The sequence below is a fragment of the Malaclemys terrapin genome, chromosome 1, assembly GCF_027887155.1.
Source record: "Malaclemys terrapin pileata isolate rMalTer1 chromosome 1, rMalTer1.hap1, whole genome shotgun sequence".
NCBI lineage: Eukaryota > Metazoa > Chordata > Testudines > Emydidae > Malaclemys > Malaclemys terrapin.
In genome coordinates, this window is record NC_071505.1 from 313,920,003 (window position 1) to 313,936,499 (window position 16,497).

The 16,497-nt window shown below is 44.4% G+C and overlaps 1 protein-coding gene across 1 annotated transcript in view; it reads right to left on the reverse strand.

Annotated features, from left to right (window-relative positions):
- RNF17 (ring finger protein 17) overlaps positions 1-16,497 on the reverse strand; it is a 228,577-nt gene that overhangs the window by 22,625 nt on the left and 189,455 nt on the right. The window contains exons 34-36 of the mRNA XM_054015507.1: positions 12,394-12,450; positions 9,792-9,908; positions 5,056-5,215 (exon numbers count right to left, since the gene is read on the reverse strand). Of these exons, the coding sequence (XP_053871482.1) occupies positions 5,056-5,215; positions 9,792-9,908; positions 12,394-12,450 (334 nt within the window). The remainder of the gene's footprint in view (positions 1-5,055; positions 5,216-9,791; positions 9,909-12,393; positions 12,451-16,497) is intronic.

A 16,497-nucleotide genomic window follows, 5' to 3' on the forward strand; every position in this document is an offset into this window, starting at 1 on the left:
GAACTGCAACGCTACCTTTGACAGGAAGAATGGGTGAGTGCGCAGCTGGACCTTGTCTTTGAAGAACACCGTGTAAGGGGGTTCTAAAATCAGGGCTCTGATTTCAGTGATCCTTCTAGCCGACGTAATTGCCACTAGGAAGGCAATGTTCCAGGAGCGAACAAGAAGCCAAAGGCTCGAAGGGGGACCTTGTGAGCCTGGACAGTACCAGATTTACATCCCCTGGGGGAAACCGGGTTGCGAACCTGTGGGAAGAGTATTTCTAAGTCCTTGAGGAACCTGTCATCTCATGCGAGAAAACTGACCTGCCCTGGACTGGAGGATGGAAGACTGAAATGACCGCCAGGTGGACCTTGACCGACGATAGGGCCAGACCTTCGTGCTTCACATGGAGCAAGTAGTCCAAGATGGTCTGCAGAAACAATAGACAGGGAAAGACCCCAATCAAAAAGTCCAAGAAGTGAAGCGCTTCCCTTTGGCCAAGTAGATCTCTCTGATAGAGGATTTCCTGCTACTTAGCAAAACCTGCTAGACCTGCTCTGAGCAGGCTTGCTCCTCCTGGTTCAGCCAGGCTGTCAAGTGCAGGGACACGAGATTCGGGTGGAGTAGCTGGCCTTGGTTCTGTAAGCTCAAATCCAGGCACATAAGGAGCTCTAGTGGAGCTACTGTGGAAAGGTCCAGGAGCATCCTGAACCAGTGCTGGCACGGCCACACCGGGGCAATCAGTATTACCTTTGCCTTATTCCTCTTGATTTTTAAAAGGACCTTGTGTATCAACAGTATATGTGGAAAGGCATACAGCAGATCCCCTGACCACATCCGTAGGAAGGCATCTGACAGGTAACTGTTGCCAAGCCCATGCATTGAGCAGAGCTGATTACCTCTGGATGGAGGGACCACTCATGGTGAGAAGAAAAGGACCTGCTGAGGTGATCTGCCAGCGTATTCTAGTCCCCTGGAAAGTGCAATGCCTCGAGGTGAACAACATGTTGCATGCAGAAGTCCCACAATTGAAGAATCTCTGGCACAGGGCTGAGCTCCCCCATTCTTGTTGACATAAAACATTACATACGTTTTGTCTGTCAGGACCTGCACTACTTTGCCTGACAGGTAGAGAAGGAACACCTGGCAGGCCACGTGAATCGCCCTGAGTTTCCTGACATTTATGTGCAGGGAAGGTTCTCCCCGTGACTAGATGCTCATGAGAAGGGTCTCAGACGCCCTGGGTACTGTGACTGTTGAAGTGGGCTTCCCACCCCAAGTCTAATCCATCTGAGACTAATGTCACCAACGGGCATGGGGTGGCAAAGGGAACCCTGGTCGTTATTGACTGTGGATCTGACCGAGTTAATGATGCTAGAACAGCCGATGGGACTGTAATAACTAAGTCCAAATGGTGCCTGCTGAGGGAGTAGATTAATGCCAGCCCCATCTGAAGAGGTCTGAAGTGCAACTGTGTGTACTGCACCACATAAGTGCATGCTGACATATGACCGAGCAGCCTGAGGCATACCCGAGCAGTCGTGAGCGGGTGGGATCTGACGGGGGCAATTAGCTCCAACATTACTGGAACTGGGCTTCTGGCAGGTAGGCTTTGGCCTGAATAGAGTCGAGCACTGTTCCTATAAACTCTATCCTCTCAACTGGAATCAGAGTGGATTTCTGCTAATTTATCAGCAGGTTCAGCTCTCGACAGGTAGCCTATACTTTGCTGACACAGCATTGAACCTGAGCTCACGAATGATCCTTGACTAACCAGTTGTTGAGGTAGGGATAGATATGTACACCTCCATGTCTTGGGTAAACTGCAACTACTGCCATACACTTTATGAAAATCCTTGGGGATGACGCAAGTCTGAAAGGGAGTGTGGTGAATTGGTATGACACTGGCCCACCATGAATCATAGGAATCTCCTGTGACCATGGAAGATGGAGATGTGGAAATAAACATCCTTTAGTTCGAGTACCAGTCTCTCAGATCCAGGGAGGGAAAGATGGATGCCAGGGAGACCTGCACAATCTGAACTTCTTGAGATATTTGTTGAGCCAATGCAGGTCTAGGAAGGCCTGAGGACCCCTTTGGCCTTTGGGATTAGGAAATACCAGGAATAGAACCCCTTTCCCGGTCAAGTCTTGAGCAACTTCCTCTATGCCCCACACACGTAGGAGGGTTTCTACCTCCTGGATGAGAAGATGCTCGTGAGAAGGGTCCCAGAATAGGGACAGGTATGGAGGTTGGGAGGGAGGAATGGCTAAAACTGCAGGGTGTACCCAGCTGTCACAGTGGAAAACACCCAGTGGTCTGAAGTTAATTGGGGGACACAGTATAGAATGGAAATAAATGGTCCAAAAACAAATGGGGGATGGTGGACCCTGGGTTAAGTCCAGTACACTGTCCTTGGGTGCACTCTCAAACGGCCTGTCTCGGGCCAGCCAGGTATTGGCCCAAACCTGACTGGCAGGCCAAGGTAGAAGATGCAGGCTGGCTGCGCTTATAACCCTTCCCTATTTTCTTGTAGGGCTTGTGTCTAAAAGGCCCCCAAAACCTTGGATGTGGCTGCGGCCAGAAGTGCCTTGTGGAGGCCGGGGGCGTGTAAAGGTCCGGAGATCGCAGCGTGGCCCTTGAGTCCTTCAGGCTGTGCAGCTTGGTGTCCATCTGCTCCAAGAACAATGCATTGCCCTTGAAAGGGAGGTCTTGGACCAACTGCTGCACCTTGTGAAAAAGGCCCGAGGACTACAGATGTGAGTTGCACTGCCTGGCCACCGCCGAGACCATCAACCTGGCCACCGAGTCAGCCACACCCAAGGCAGCCTAAAGAGAGGCCTTGGCTACTGCCTTGCCTTTCTCCAGAATGGCCAGGAATTCTTGCCTTGACTCCTGAGGCAGGGAGGCTTTGAACCTGTCCATAGAGTCCCAAATGTTATAATTGTATCTCCCCAGCAGTGCCTGCTGGTTAGAGATCTGGAGGTATAGGCTAGCTGTTGAATATACCTTTCTGACAAACAAGTCAAGCCTCTCTGCATTCTTATTTTTAGACATGACACTTGCCTGACCCTGTCTGTCCCACTCATTTGCAGTGGAAACCACCAGGGACCCAGGGGGAGGGCGCAAGTACATGTATTCATACCCCTTAGCCAGAACATATTTTTTCTCTGCCCTTTTCGAAGTTGGGGGCAGCCACAGTGCTTTACCAAGTTTTAACACCCCGTCATACACTGGCAGTGCAACCTTAGAGGGGGCTGCTGCAGCAAAAATATCGAAGAGAATGTCCATGGTCTCCTTCAGTTCCTCTACCTCTAGCCCCAAATTTGTGGCAACCCATTTAAGGAGCTCTTGGTGATCCTGGAAGTCGTCCAGTGGCAGAGGGTGGGACCCACAACTGCCTAATCTGGGGATGAGGAAGATGCCAACACCACAGGAGGAGCCGGAAAGTACTCCGCTACTGGGGTCACCTCCACTGAAGCTGCTGCTGGGGCCTCGGTATTGGGGTTGAAGTCTGAATCGGGTCCTGTACTGGCTGACGTGTTGCCGAGACTCACTTCTCAGATGCGGCTGTGGATGACAGATGGGAGTATGGGCGTGGCATTGGAAGGAACCCCCCAGGGGTTCCAATATTGCCAGTGTACTGGCCATTGCCCCAGGGGCCAAATACCCACAGCAGGAATAGCACTAAAGTCCTGTGTGTAAGAAGAGTGGTGTCTCCTTGGTGGGAGAATGGATTCCTCTCTGGTCTCCGATGAGTATTCTTCCCTTGGAGACCATGGTGGAGCTGTTGCTGTTCCCACCTGCTGGATATGATGTGGAGTCAGGGAATGGTGCCTGGAGGACGGAGACCAGTGCCATGCTTCCAGTGACTGGTGCCATGAAGCCGGTGACCTAAGCCGCAGAGCTAGAGACTGGTGCTGGGACGCTGGGGAGTGGTGTTGGGTTAGCGACCACTGCGGCAGATCCATGGGGGGTTTCCCTCTGGAGGGAGCAGTCTTCAATGAAGAGTGGTCTCATGGTCTGTGCAGTACTGGGAGGGGCATCAGGTTCTCTGCTGCCTGTAACGCCTCCATTGTCAAAGGGGCTCTCAAGCATAGGGTGCCCCAATTGCTCCCAGGAGTCAGTGGTGGATCCCTGATTGGGCTCAACTGTCATCAACCATAGCTCTGGGGAGGACAAGTGGCTCGGCAGGGGTCTCACCTTATCAGCCTCTCCCCTCTTATCCTTTTTTGACACAGGGCAGTGCCCTCTTTCAGTGCAGAGTTTCTTGTGCCACTTCCTTGGCACTGAAGATGGTGAACAGTGCCAAGCAGACCATGGTGCTGGGGGAGCACTCCGTACTGAGGCTGAAGTGCTCTGCGCTGAATCAGAGTGGGACAGCTCCAAGGCCAGTCTGAGCGCTGCTTCCATTAGCAGGTCCTTTTGTGTGCATGGCCTGAAGCCCCTGCAGATCATGCACCTGTCTTTAATGTGGGCTTTCTGGAGGCACTTTAAATAGCTCACATGCAGGTTGCTCACTGGCATGGACTTATGGCAGGTGGCACCCGGTTTGAAACATGGGGACCAGGGCATGCCCTGTCCCTGGGACAACATCCTGCAATGGGACCACTATCTACTCTAACTTAACTAACTGCTAACAATTAAGTCCTAACTATATACAAGAATAGCAGAGTTCAAAAACCACTAGGACAACTTGCAAGCACAAGAGAGAAGTCATTTCAGCAACTGTCACGGGTGATAAGAAGGAACTGAAGGGGTGTGGGGCCAGCAGTGCTCCTTATACTGGCGCATGAGCATGGGGCTCCAGGGACGCTAGGGCTGGCCCTATGGATACCACTAAGGGAAAAATATCTGGCAACTGTGCACATGGGAGCGCACACACCTAACATGGAGTTGACACGAGCACTCGAAGAACCACCACTATCGTCTCTTGCAACTCTGATACTCCCAAAAGAATTTATAGTTTTAAGTTTTATTTAAAAATATAGCGACACATAAAATAGAATTATTTACTCAAGAGGTTTGTACTTCTGTAAGGTATAACAGGGAAAATAAAATTGCAAAAATACCTGTTCTAAAATCTGTTAGAAAAGGAAGAGACTCCACATTCTGATTACAATGCTTCAGGACTTGATCTAGACTCTCAGATTCCAAATCCCAGCTGACACCACTATCTTCTGTGTCGCTCCCCTGGTTAAGGTCCTCTGCTGATTCAAGGCAAATGTACATCTAAAAAAACCAAGGGTTTTTTATAAAAGACAAAGATTACAGCTTTCACAGATACATCAGAATTAACTGCCAGGTGTAATAAGTGATCAAGGGATATTTAAGAGGATAATAGTTTTTATCCTGGAAAGATTTGTCACTAAGAAACACTGCCCCTCCCTCTAATTCTTCTTTCCTCCACACCTTAAGATTAGTTTTACATTTTACTACTCAGGGTTTAGTTCAAGGCAACCAGCATGTTTATTAATACCACACCTGGTAACCATGGTAACACAAGCCCGGCATATATGAAAGCGTGCAGGTGTTAGACTTCCACAGAGGCTTGGTCTAATTCAGGATTCCCTCCCACTCCTTTGTATTTGCCACTATGAAATTCATGGAAAAACAACTTCTATAACGGTTGATCTCTCTTGCGAAGCATGAAAACATTCTATTTCATCTAAATTTTATTTTTAATGTGGCCAATTAGTATAAATGTGTGTATTAGTATAAATAAGCAAATAATTGTTATATATAGAGTTAAACTTTCATTAATATACAAAGCTATGGTCTGCATCAAATCTCCAGTCGCAGGCGTATGGAGTGCATGCATACCCATGTTGTAGAATATAGACAGGGGCCAGCATTTGAACAAGAACTCACCATTACCATCCACCCTTGATTAAAAAAGATTCTAATTACAATGTACTGTTATTTTTCTAATCACTGTAATGTATTTCAAGCTGACGTTGCATATACATAACTGCTGCCCAAAATCGGAGGAATCTGAGTAGAGTTTCTAGCAGTGGCTTTATAATGGAAAATTTATCCTGATCAAAAGCATATAGAAGTTCAGATTATTCATGGACAAGGAACCAAAAACATTTGTTAGATAATTAAATTGAGAACATATATTCTATTTTAGTTCTTAAACTGGAAGCCCATCACTAAGGTATCTAAGCACCTTATCATCACATTCTAAATTCAGTCTTATATTTTAACAGCATTAGCTCTACTAAGAAACTTCCATGGTTTCATGTAGAAAGCTACAGCAGTATACAAAAAAAGTAATTAAAGAGAGTAACAAAGAGCCACTGATCGATCTATAGATTTACCAAGCAACATAACTTTAATAGCTCAGTGTAAATCAATCCCCCCGTTAGATTTTATGACCTAACCAGCTTCTCACTGGTCTGTGGTTTGGGGTCTGATCCAAAACTCACTGAAGTGTGTGGGAGTCTTTCCTTTGATTACGATGGGCATAAGATTAGGCCCTTGTCCAGAAGGGGCAGTACCAGGTAGCAGCAGTGTGGACTGAGAGAAAAAACAATGCTGAATAGGAGGCCAACAAAAAATAATTGGTAACATACTAAAAGCCCACAAAACAGAACATTGTGGCATGAGAATGTTTCACCGCTTCAATACAAGGAGGAAAATACAGGAGAGGAAATCAGTATGCTGCCGCAATGATCAAATCCAATTCCTTATTGTCTATTACACCAAATGAATAATAACAAAATCAGACTGTTTTTAAAAAAAAACAAGGAGGTCCCATAGTCCAGATACATTTCTGAGGGAAAATCTGTGAGTGCAAGTCTCTTTCTTCTCTTACACCTCTGTATTTCATGCAGAACATAGGGCTTTCAACACCGCCTTCCATCTTTACTGGTCTCCTGGGCAGTCTTTGCTTCTTTCCACATTATTCAGATAGAACCACAACAGAAGCAGAATTGAAACCTAACTCTCTGCCTCTTGCCCTGGCGGTTCCTGTTCAATGCCTATCTTGTTACATTATTGGGTCTTTCCTCCGTGAATGTCCTAGCCATCTCCATTTTTGTTCTGTAATTTCCAGTTCTACTGGCTTCTGTTTTATCCTCCTTCAGGCGTTTGTTGCTTGTGATTTTTTCTAATATTGAGGATTTGTCTAAAGCAGCTGTTGATGAAGATTTAGAGTTTAGATAGTAAAGTCTTCATAAGTCTCCAAGTTTCAGCACCATGTAGCAAGATCGACTTTACAATGGTTAAATATTTGAAGTTTAGTTGGAGGGCAAGATTTCTGTTTCTCCAGATCGACTGTAGAGTTACAAAAGCACATTTTGCTTTCACTATTCTGGTTTAATGTCTTCCTCTGTTCCATCTGTTGTACTTAAAATGCTGACAAGGTATGTGATATATCTGATTTCATCTAGGTCAGCCCCAGAAAATGCAACTGGTGTTTCTTGTTGTGTGTTGATTCTAATGGTTTTAAGTTTTTACAGTGTTGATTTTCAATCCTACTACTTGTGGATAGGCTTGTAAATAATTTGTTTTATCTTTCATGTCTCCATGGGAATGGGATAGCAAGTTGATGTCATCTGCAAAGTCAAGGTCCTCTGACTTCTGGGTCCAAGTCCACTGCATGTCCCTTATTACTTAATCCCCATATTACTCAATCCACCACCAGTAAAAAGATCATGGGTGACATAAGACATCCTGGGCTGATGCCCACAGTAACCTCAGTTCACTGTTATGCATTACTTCACATCATATTTTCAGAGAAGCTCTGAAATTTCTGAGGGATTCCATTGTGACAGCAATTTCCATAAACTGTTCTACCCACTGTATTAAATGCTTTTTGGAAATCTACCAATTCATATAAAGCTTTGACTTCCACTAGATCACAAGTTCTATGATACTATATAGGATTATTATTTGATCCATACATGATTTCTCATGTCTGAACCCTGCCTATTCTCGTTGTTACCTTGAATCTATCACTTTCTTTATTCTTTATAATGTGTAATTATCTTACTTGGGACATTCTTCCTGATAACTGTTTAATGATGTTGCAGTGTCTTCGTGTCATTTTGTGCTGCAGCAGTTTGTGCATCTCTTGCCATTTTGTCTACAAAGTTTAATTTGTCTTTCCTACCACTATTTTGGCCTCTGTTCTTTACTGCATATTCCTCCTGGAGTCAGTGTGTCTGTGTTTTTATTTCAGTTTAATTTTGCATCTTTCCTCTCATATAACCTTTCATTGTGATGTTTCTTCCTGAATCCCAGCATTTCTTTACACGTTTTAGTGAAAGTATCCTTTACCTATTTCCATTTGCCTTCTATTGTCTCATCATCTTCAAGCACCTGGTATCTATTTGCTAGAGCAATTATAAACTCTTGCTGCATTTTAGTTGGGTGACATTATAATGTGGTGTCTCTGCTGTTCAGACCTATTCTTTGTTTTTATTTTTATTTTCAATTTAGTTAGTGTGTGGTCCATTCTCACACCTGCTACTACATCTTTTAAAGTTCTATTACATTTGTGCAGAATTGTAATGTGGTTTGGTTCCTTGTTTTGTTGGTATAATGTAATTTGGTTTTCTGTTCTGTGATCTGCTGACCTCCAAGTTATTTTATGAATAGTATGGTGAGGGAAGATGGTTCCTCCAATGACCAGGTCATTCATTCCACAAAAATCACAAACATTTCAGCATTTTCATTCATTTCACCAAGGTCTTGTTTCCCCATATTTACTTCCATGCCAGTGTTGTTGCTCCCTACTTTAGCATTAATTTCTCCAGTTACTAGGACGACATCTCTTTTGGGGATTTTATCTATTTTGTTATGTAGCTGCTTGTACAAAGTGTTTTTTTTTTTTTAACTCTTGGTTAGTTTGATTTGTTGGAGAACAACATTGAACAACAGACACTTTCTGGAATTTTGATGAAAATTGTACTATTCTAATCCTTTTTGAAACTGGTACCCATTCTATCAGGCTTTTGGTTGCCGCCCCCCCCAATTTTATCAGACCCACACCACCACTGTGCATGTCACTGGCATTCAGTAATCCAGAATATAGTAGGATGTGTCCAGCTGACAAGGTGATTTGTCCTGATGTAACTCATCTCATTTCACTTAGGCCAAGTACATCTAATTTATATCACCCCATTTCTTTTGTTACTTTGACTGTTTTACCAGCCTCATGTTAGTGTCCACACATTCCACATACCAATTTTGGTAATGGATTTTGGAGAGAGCAAATTCATCAGTAGAGTAGCTTCCTTGGGGTCTGGCAACTTCATGTTTTCATCTCTCTTCTAGGTCTATTTGAATTAAGTTGGATTGAGTTTGTTGAACAGAGCAGTAGTATAGGTTTCTGTAATGACTTTGTTTTACACAGAAGTAGGTTGTTAGCCCACTCTTAACCCCCTACCAGGTGGGCTAATAGATTGCCTTAGTCTGGCTCCTACTCTTTGACCTGTCTGGCATGGGTGATCCTACTAAGATAAATACTCCTGCCAGCATAGCTTGTGTGTGGCAAGGAGGCATCTGCTTTTAAAAGGTCATGTCTATAATGTGAACATGACATTGAGAATATTTTTTAAAGAATAGAGACAGGATTGTTTATTTCTCAAACACTCCTGCCACCCAAATATTTGAACCACTATATAAATATCTGACATGCTGTAATTTAATTAACTGATACAGATTTAAATTATCAATAACTGATAACCACAAATGCTTGTATGCTGACACTGATATATTTCCATGATAGTGTTCACAAGACTGGAAAGAGGCAGTCATATCCTGTAACCATTATTAAACAAACATTTATAACATATACCTTATTAGGTGACACAAGGTGCTTAACACTAACAGGAAAAAGTTCTCCTGGAATAGGTAGTGTTAGCATTGTATATGGTGGCAAAACAGGAGCCCCTGCTTCGGATAACAGCAACTCCTAGAACAAGATAGGATTTAGTTAGGTTTCACATTTTGGTAACTAATTTCAAGTTTGCCCTTCTATGACTTCTGATTAACTACAGAGGAGTTATTTGTATAGACTAAAATAAGGTAAACAAGACATCCCTGATGACAAAGAAAAATCAAATCAAATTCAAATTTTCCTTGGTTCCATTTTTCTTCTTATCTTCCATTTTTAAGCAGATAAAGAGGTTAGAGAACTAATTCAGTCAATGCACAAATTTTGTTTAAGGAGGATGTAAATATGTAAAGAAAAGCTATTCAGAGGTACTCCTAAACTGTTAAGATATTAAAAAATAAAATGATGTCACTACTTTGACAAGGTTCCTCACCAAAGGCTCTTAAAGCAAAGTAAGCAGTAATGGGTAAGAGAGAAGGTCCTCTCATGGATCAGTAATTGGTTAAAAGACAGGAAACAAAGGGTAGCAGTAAATGGTCAGTTTTCAGAATGGAGAGAGGTAAACAGTGGTGTCCCCCAGGGATCTGTACTGGGATCAGTGCTGTTCAACATATTCATAAATGATCTAGAAAAAGGAGTAAGCAGTGAGGTGGCAAAGTTTACAGATGATACAAAATTACTCAAGATAGTTAAGTCCAAAGCTGACTGCGAAGAGTTACAAAGAGATCCCACAAAACTCGGTGAATGTGAAACAAAATGGCAAATGAAATTCAATGATGATAAATGCAAAGTAATGCATATTGAAAAACAATCACAACTATACATCTAAAATGATGTGGTCTAAATGAGCTGTTGCCACACAAAGATCTTGGAGTCATTGTTGATAGTTCTCTGAAAACACCTGCTCAATGTGCAGCTGCTAGCAAAAACGTTAATAGAGTATTAGGAACCATTAGGAAAGGGGTAAATAATAAAACAGTAAATATCATAATGCCACTATTTAAATCCATAGTATTTAAACCTTTAATACTGTGAGCAGTTCTGGTCACCCTATCTCAAAAAAGATAATATAAGAATTGGAATAGGTACAGAAAAAGGGCAACAAAAATGATTAAGGGTATGGAACAGCTTCCATATGAGAGTAGATTTAAAAAAAGACTAGGATTATTCAGCTTGGAAAAAAGACTACTATGTTTTAGTCCTAGGCAGTAAACAAAAATTCATGGCCCATGACCTGTCCATGACTTTTACTATATACCCCTGACTAAAACTTATGGGGGGGGGGAAGAGGACAGCTAGGGGGCACCGCGGGTGCTGGGGGGGGGTGTGTCGCGGCGGCGCAGCTGGTGCTTGAGGGAAGGGTTGGCGGGGTTGGGGCAGGCTCCCTACCTTCACTTGCTGCCTCCGCTTGGCCCCAATCCCCGGTTCTGCAGATCCCATTGGCTGGGAACTGCGGCCAATGGGAGCTGCTGGGGTGGTGCCTGCCAGTAGAGGTGGCACATGGAGCTAGGAGCTGAGGGAGAGGAGTTTCTGTAGACGTTCTGGGGAGCCTGCCCTAGGTAAGCACTGCCCCGCACCCCAACCCTGAGCCCTCCCCCAAACTCCTGTTGCTAGGGGCGAGACTGCCCCAGCAGCAGCCAGTGCAAATGGCCCAGGTGCTCAGGTGGCCCCTGGGCCAGGCACATCAGCTGCTGCAGAAGTCATGGAGGTCACAGAAAATCTGTGACAAACATGGAGCCTTACACAAGAACGAGGGATCACCCAATGAAATTAGTAGGGAGCAGTTTCAAAACAAACAAAAGGAAGTACTTCTTCACACAACACACAGTGAGTCTGTGGAACTCATTGCCATGAGATGTTGTGAAGGCCAAAACTATAACTGGATTCAAAAAAGAATTAGATAAGTTAATGGAAGAAAAGTCCATCAATGGCTATTAGCCAAGATGGTCAGGGATGCACCCCCACTCTCTGGGTGTCCCGAAGCCTCTGACTGCCAGATGTGGGACCGGACAACAGGGGAGGGATCACTTGATAATTGCCCTCTTCTGTACATTCCCGTTGAAGCATTTGGAACTGGCCATTGTTGGAAGACAGGATACTGGGCTAGATGGACCATTGGTTTGACCCATTCTTAAGTTATGTACTTTATTTGAGGCTAAGAACAAGAAGATACTACAGCAGAATAAAGCACTGATAATTAGGTGCAACTTCTCCACTAAAAGATAAAATAGAGGTACAGACAAGGCATTGGTCAACAGCAAATGCTAAAAATCAATCCATGGCTTCCCTCCCAAAGTAACAATACAATATATAATGTACTTTGCACTTGACTTAAAAATGGCTGAAATACTGAAAAGTCCATTTTAAAATTTTTCTTTAACAAGAATAAAGAAGGGTTTCAACCATTTCAAGAAGGAAGCAAGTCTTTAGGAGGGATCTGAATAAAACAGAGACTGGGACCTGGCACAAAAGGATTCGGTAAGGTAAGGAGTTTTAGTGATCAATTGTAAAAAACCCACAAAACCTAAACTCACCCACTCACACGCTAAAGATTGAAACTTACCTCATAGCTGATCTGACATTTATCCTCAAAACACTTTTCACTGTAATTTATTATTTCCTAAAAAGTAAGTAGAGTACAGTTCAATTTAGGTACTAGTGTAATTGGGGCCTTATAAACACCTAAAATATGTAGAAAAAACACTTAGCAGATTTTTCAGGTAATATTTCCTTAATTCATAATACATACAGGCTGCCTTGATTCAGGAAACCATTTAACTCCCACTGATATCAATGGAAATAAAGTACATATTCAAGTACTTTCATGAATTGAGGCTTTAGAACCTGATTCTTCAGTCTGCATTCAAACAAAATTTCCACCGAGTTCCAATGGGAATTTTGTCTGAGAACTGCAGGATTTGGCCAATTCATTAACAGAAAGGGAATCCATATATAAAAAATTACAGTATTTTCTAGTAAGGATGGACCAACCCTCCTTGAACTTTGAGGTGTGATTGGTTACTTTCAACAACCCTCAAAAAATCAGGTTCCCTCTTGCACCGCTTCATAGCTTCTCTCAAAAACATGGCTGAAAATAGGTACCCAATAGTTATCTTCCAACAACTGTGCATTTTGGGGCACAACTAAATGGGAGAAGGGATGAAATGACTATAAGGTGGATGAACAACTAATTGAAAGACTGTTCTCAAAGACTAGTTTATCATTGGTTTGCTGTCAAACTGGAGAGATTTATTTCGTAGAGTCCCACGAGTCAGTCCTGGGTCTGGTACCTTTCAATATTTTCATTACTTGGATAATGGAGTGGAGAATATATTTATAAAACTTGTGGATGACACCGAGCTTGAAGGGGTTGTTAGGATTTTGGAGGAAAGGATTATGATTCAAAATTACCTTGACAAATTGGAGAATTCATCTGAAATCCACAAGGTGAAATTCAATAAAGACAAGTATAAAGTACTACCTTAGGAAGGAAAAAATCAAATGCACAACTACAAAATGGGGAATAATTGGCTAGGTGGTAGTACTGCTGAAAAAGATCTGGAGGTTAAAATGAACTGTGAATTGAACATGAGTCAACAATGTGATGCAGCTGCAAAAAAGGCTAATATAATTGAGGCATATATTAGCTGGAGTGTTGAATCTAAGACATGGGATGAACTATCCCACTGTATTTGGCACTCGTGAGGCCTCAGCTGGAGTACTATGTCCAATTCTGGGCTCCATATTTCAGCAAAGTGGTGGACAAATTGGAGAGAGTGCAGAGGATAGCAAAAATAAATAAATAAATGGCTTAGAAAACTTGACCTTTGAAAAAGGTTTTTCTAAACTGGACATCTTTAGTCTTGAGAAAAGAAGACTGAGGGGGACCTGCTAATAGTCTTCAAATATGTTAAGGGCTGTTATAAAAAGGAATGTGATCAATTGTCTTCCATGTCCACTGGAAGTAGGATAAGTAGTAATAGCTTATTCTGAAGCAAGGGAAATTAAGGTTAGATATTAGGAAAATCTTTCTAACTATAAGGGTAGTTAAGCTGTGGAATAGGCTCTCAAGAGAGGTTGAGGCATCCCCATCATTAGAGGTTTTAAGGAAAAGGCTGGACAAATACCTATCTGGGTGGTCTAGATTTACTTGGTCTTGCCTCAGCACAGGGGACAGGACTTGACTTCTTGAAGTCCCTTCCAGCCCTACATTTCTATGATTCTCTGAAAGTGCAGAGCAGTGAGAATATAAAGTGGAGCAAAAACAAAGCATAGAAGAAAAATCTTGGCTTCCTCCCTCTCCATAGAGAGGAAATGTTATTCAGGATGAGGTGAGAAAAAGCCACTCCCCCTGAAGTTTCTGCCACTTCTAGAGAAACAAGATCAGAAGAAGCAGGGAGAGTTAGATATCTTACTGAAGAAGTGTCCTTAAAAATAATTTGAGAGTTTAAATGCTTTTCTGAAGTTAACTATTGTACCTTTTGGATGATAGTCCATAAAAATGGTTACTTACCTCTCGTAACTGTTGTTCTTTGAGATGTGTTGCTCATGTCCATTCCAACAGGTGTGCGCATGTGCCGCGTGCATGATCGCCGGAAAGCTTTTCCCCTAGCGGTACCTGTTAGGTCGGCTGTGGAGACCCCTACAGTGGCGCCTTTATGGTGGTGTATATATGGCCCTGCCAACCCGCCGCCTGCTCAGTTCCTTCTTGCCGGAATACTCCAACAGTGGGGAGGCGCCACCGGGATTTGGAATGGACATGAGCAACACATCTCAAAGAACAACAGTTACGAGAGGTAAGTAACCATTTTTTTCTTCTTCGAGTGATTGCTCATGTGCATTCCAATAAGGGACTTCCCAGCAGTTACCCAGGGGGAGGTGTCGGAGTTCACCTGATCGCTGAATGCAGGACTGCCCTACCAAAAACAGCATTAGAAACCTGCTCACCATGGGGTTACCGAAATGAAAGGTGAAAGGCCGAAATGGCCGCAAGGTGTGATATCGCTAACCCTTGGTGCTTGACATATAAAAGATAGTCCAAAGTAATGGGAATTGGGGCTGATTGTGGCTCAGTTCCCCTTTGTCGAGACCAAATGGAGAAATGCTTCCACTTAGCTGGGTACGTGGCTCGAGTGGAGGATTTCCTAGTTCCTAACAGGACCTCCCTCACTGAGCGAGAGCATTGAAGCTCAAGAGGGTTCAGCCATGGAGCGTCCACACCATGAGGTGGAGGGACTCCAGGTTGGGGGGTTGCAGACAGCCGTGGTCCTGTCCTGTGTGATTAGCGTCGGACAGAGAGGGGGCACTACAGGTCTGTCCACTGAGAGGTTCAGTAACATGGTGAACCAGTGCTGTCGAGGCCACACTGGCGCTATGAGGATCAAAGAACCCCTGTCCTGACGAGTCTTGAGGAGCACTCTGTGTATGAGGGGGAATGGCAGGAACGTGTACAGCAGGTGATCCGTCCATGACAAGTGAAAGGCGTCCACGGTGGAGCCTGGGCTGGGTTCAGGAAGGAGCAGAACCTCTGGCACTTCCTGTTGCCCCGTATTGTGAACAGGTACATGTAGGGAGAGCCCCACCTTTGGAAAAATCGAGTGAGCCATGTCCGGTCCGAGGGACCACTTGTGTCCATGGAACGAGCGACTGAGTCAGTTGCCAGCTCGTTCTGCGCCCCCAGGAGGTGAGACGCCTGTAGGTGTATAGAATGGACAGTGCAAAAGTCCCACAGCATGAGGGCTTCCCGACACAGGGGAGAGGAGTGAGAACCACCCTGTTTGTTTATATAGAACATCGCTGCAGTATTGTCCGTGTGTACTGATATGCACATGCCCTGAAGGCGGGCCTGGACTGCTTGGCATGCCAGGCAAACCGCCCTCAACTCCCTTACATTGATGTTCAAGGATAGCCCTGTATGGGACCAGAGGCCCTGGGTTCTGATATTCCCCTGATGTGCTCCCCAACTGAGCACCAAGGCATCCATGACCAGGGAGAGCGTAGGTTGGGTCTTGGCAAAGGGTACTCCCGCACAAACCAGCAGTGGTTACCGCCACCAGTGGAGAGAGTTGAGAATCCGAGGCGGGAGGGTCACTATTAAGTCCAATGGGTCCCTGCCCAGTCTGTGCACTTGTGCTAACCACGCCTGGAGGGGCTGAAAGCGCAGCCTGGCGTACTGTACCATGTATGTACAGGCTGCCATGTGCCCCAATAGTTTCATACAGTTTCTGGCCGTGGTTGTGGGAAAGCGGAGTAAAGGCTTGATAATGTCCGCGAGCACTTGAAACGCAGTTCCGGAAAGACTGCCCTTGTGTGCGTGGAGTCCAAGAGAGTGCCGATGAACTCTATTCTTTGTGTGGGTGTCAATGTGGACTTGGGCTCGTTCAATACAAGTCCCAGCCTATGAAACGTAGCCTTGGCCAGGGACATGTGTTCTGCCACCCATGCGTGGGACTCGGCCTTGATGAGCCAGTTGTCCAGATACAGGAATACTGCACCTGGTGCCTGCGGAGGAAGGCTGCCACGACCACCATACACTTGGTGAACACCCGGGGGGCCATTGAGAGGCCAAATGGGAACACCCTGAACGGGTAGTGGTGGCCACTGACCACGAATCTGACAAAGGGTCTGTGGGCTGGGATAATAGCAATGTGAAAGTACGTATCCTTCA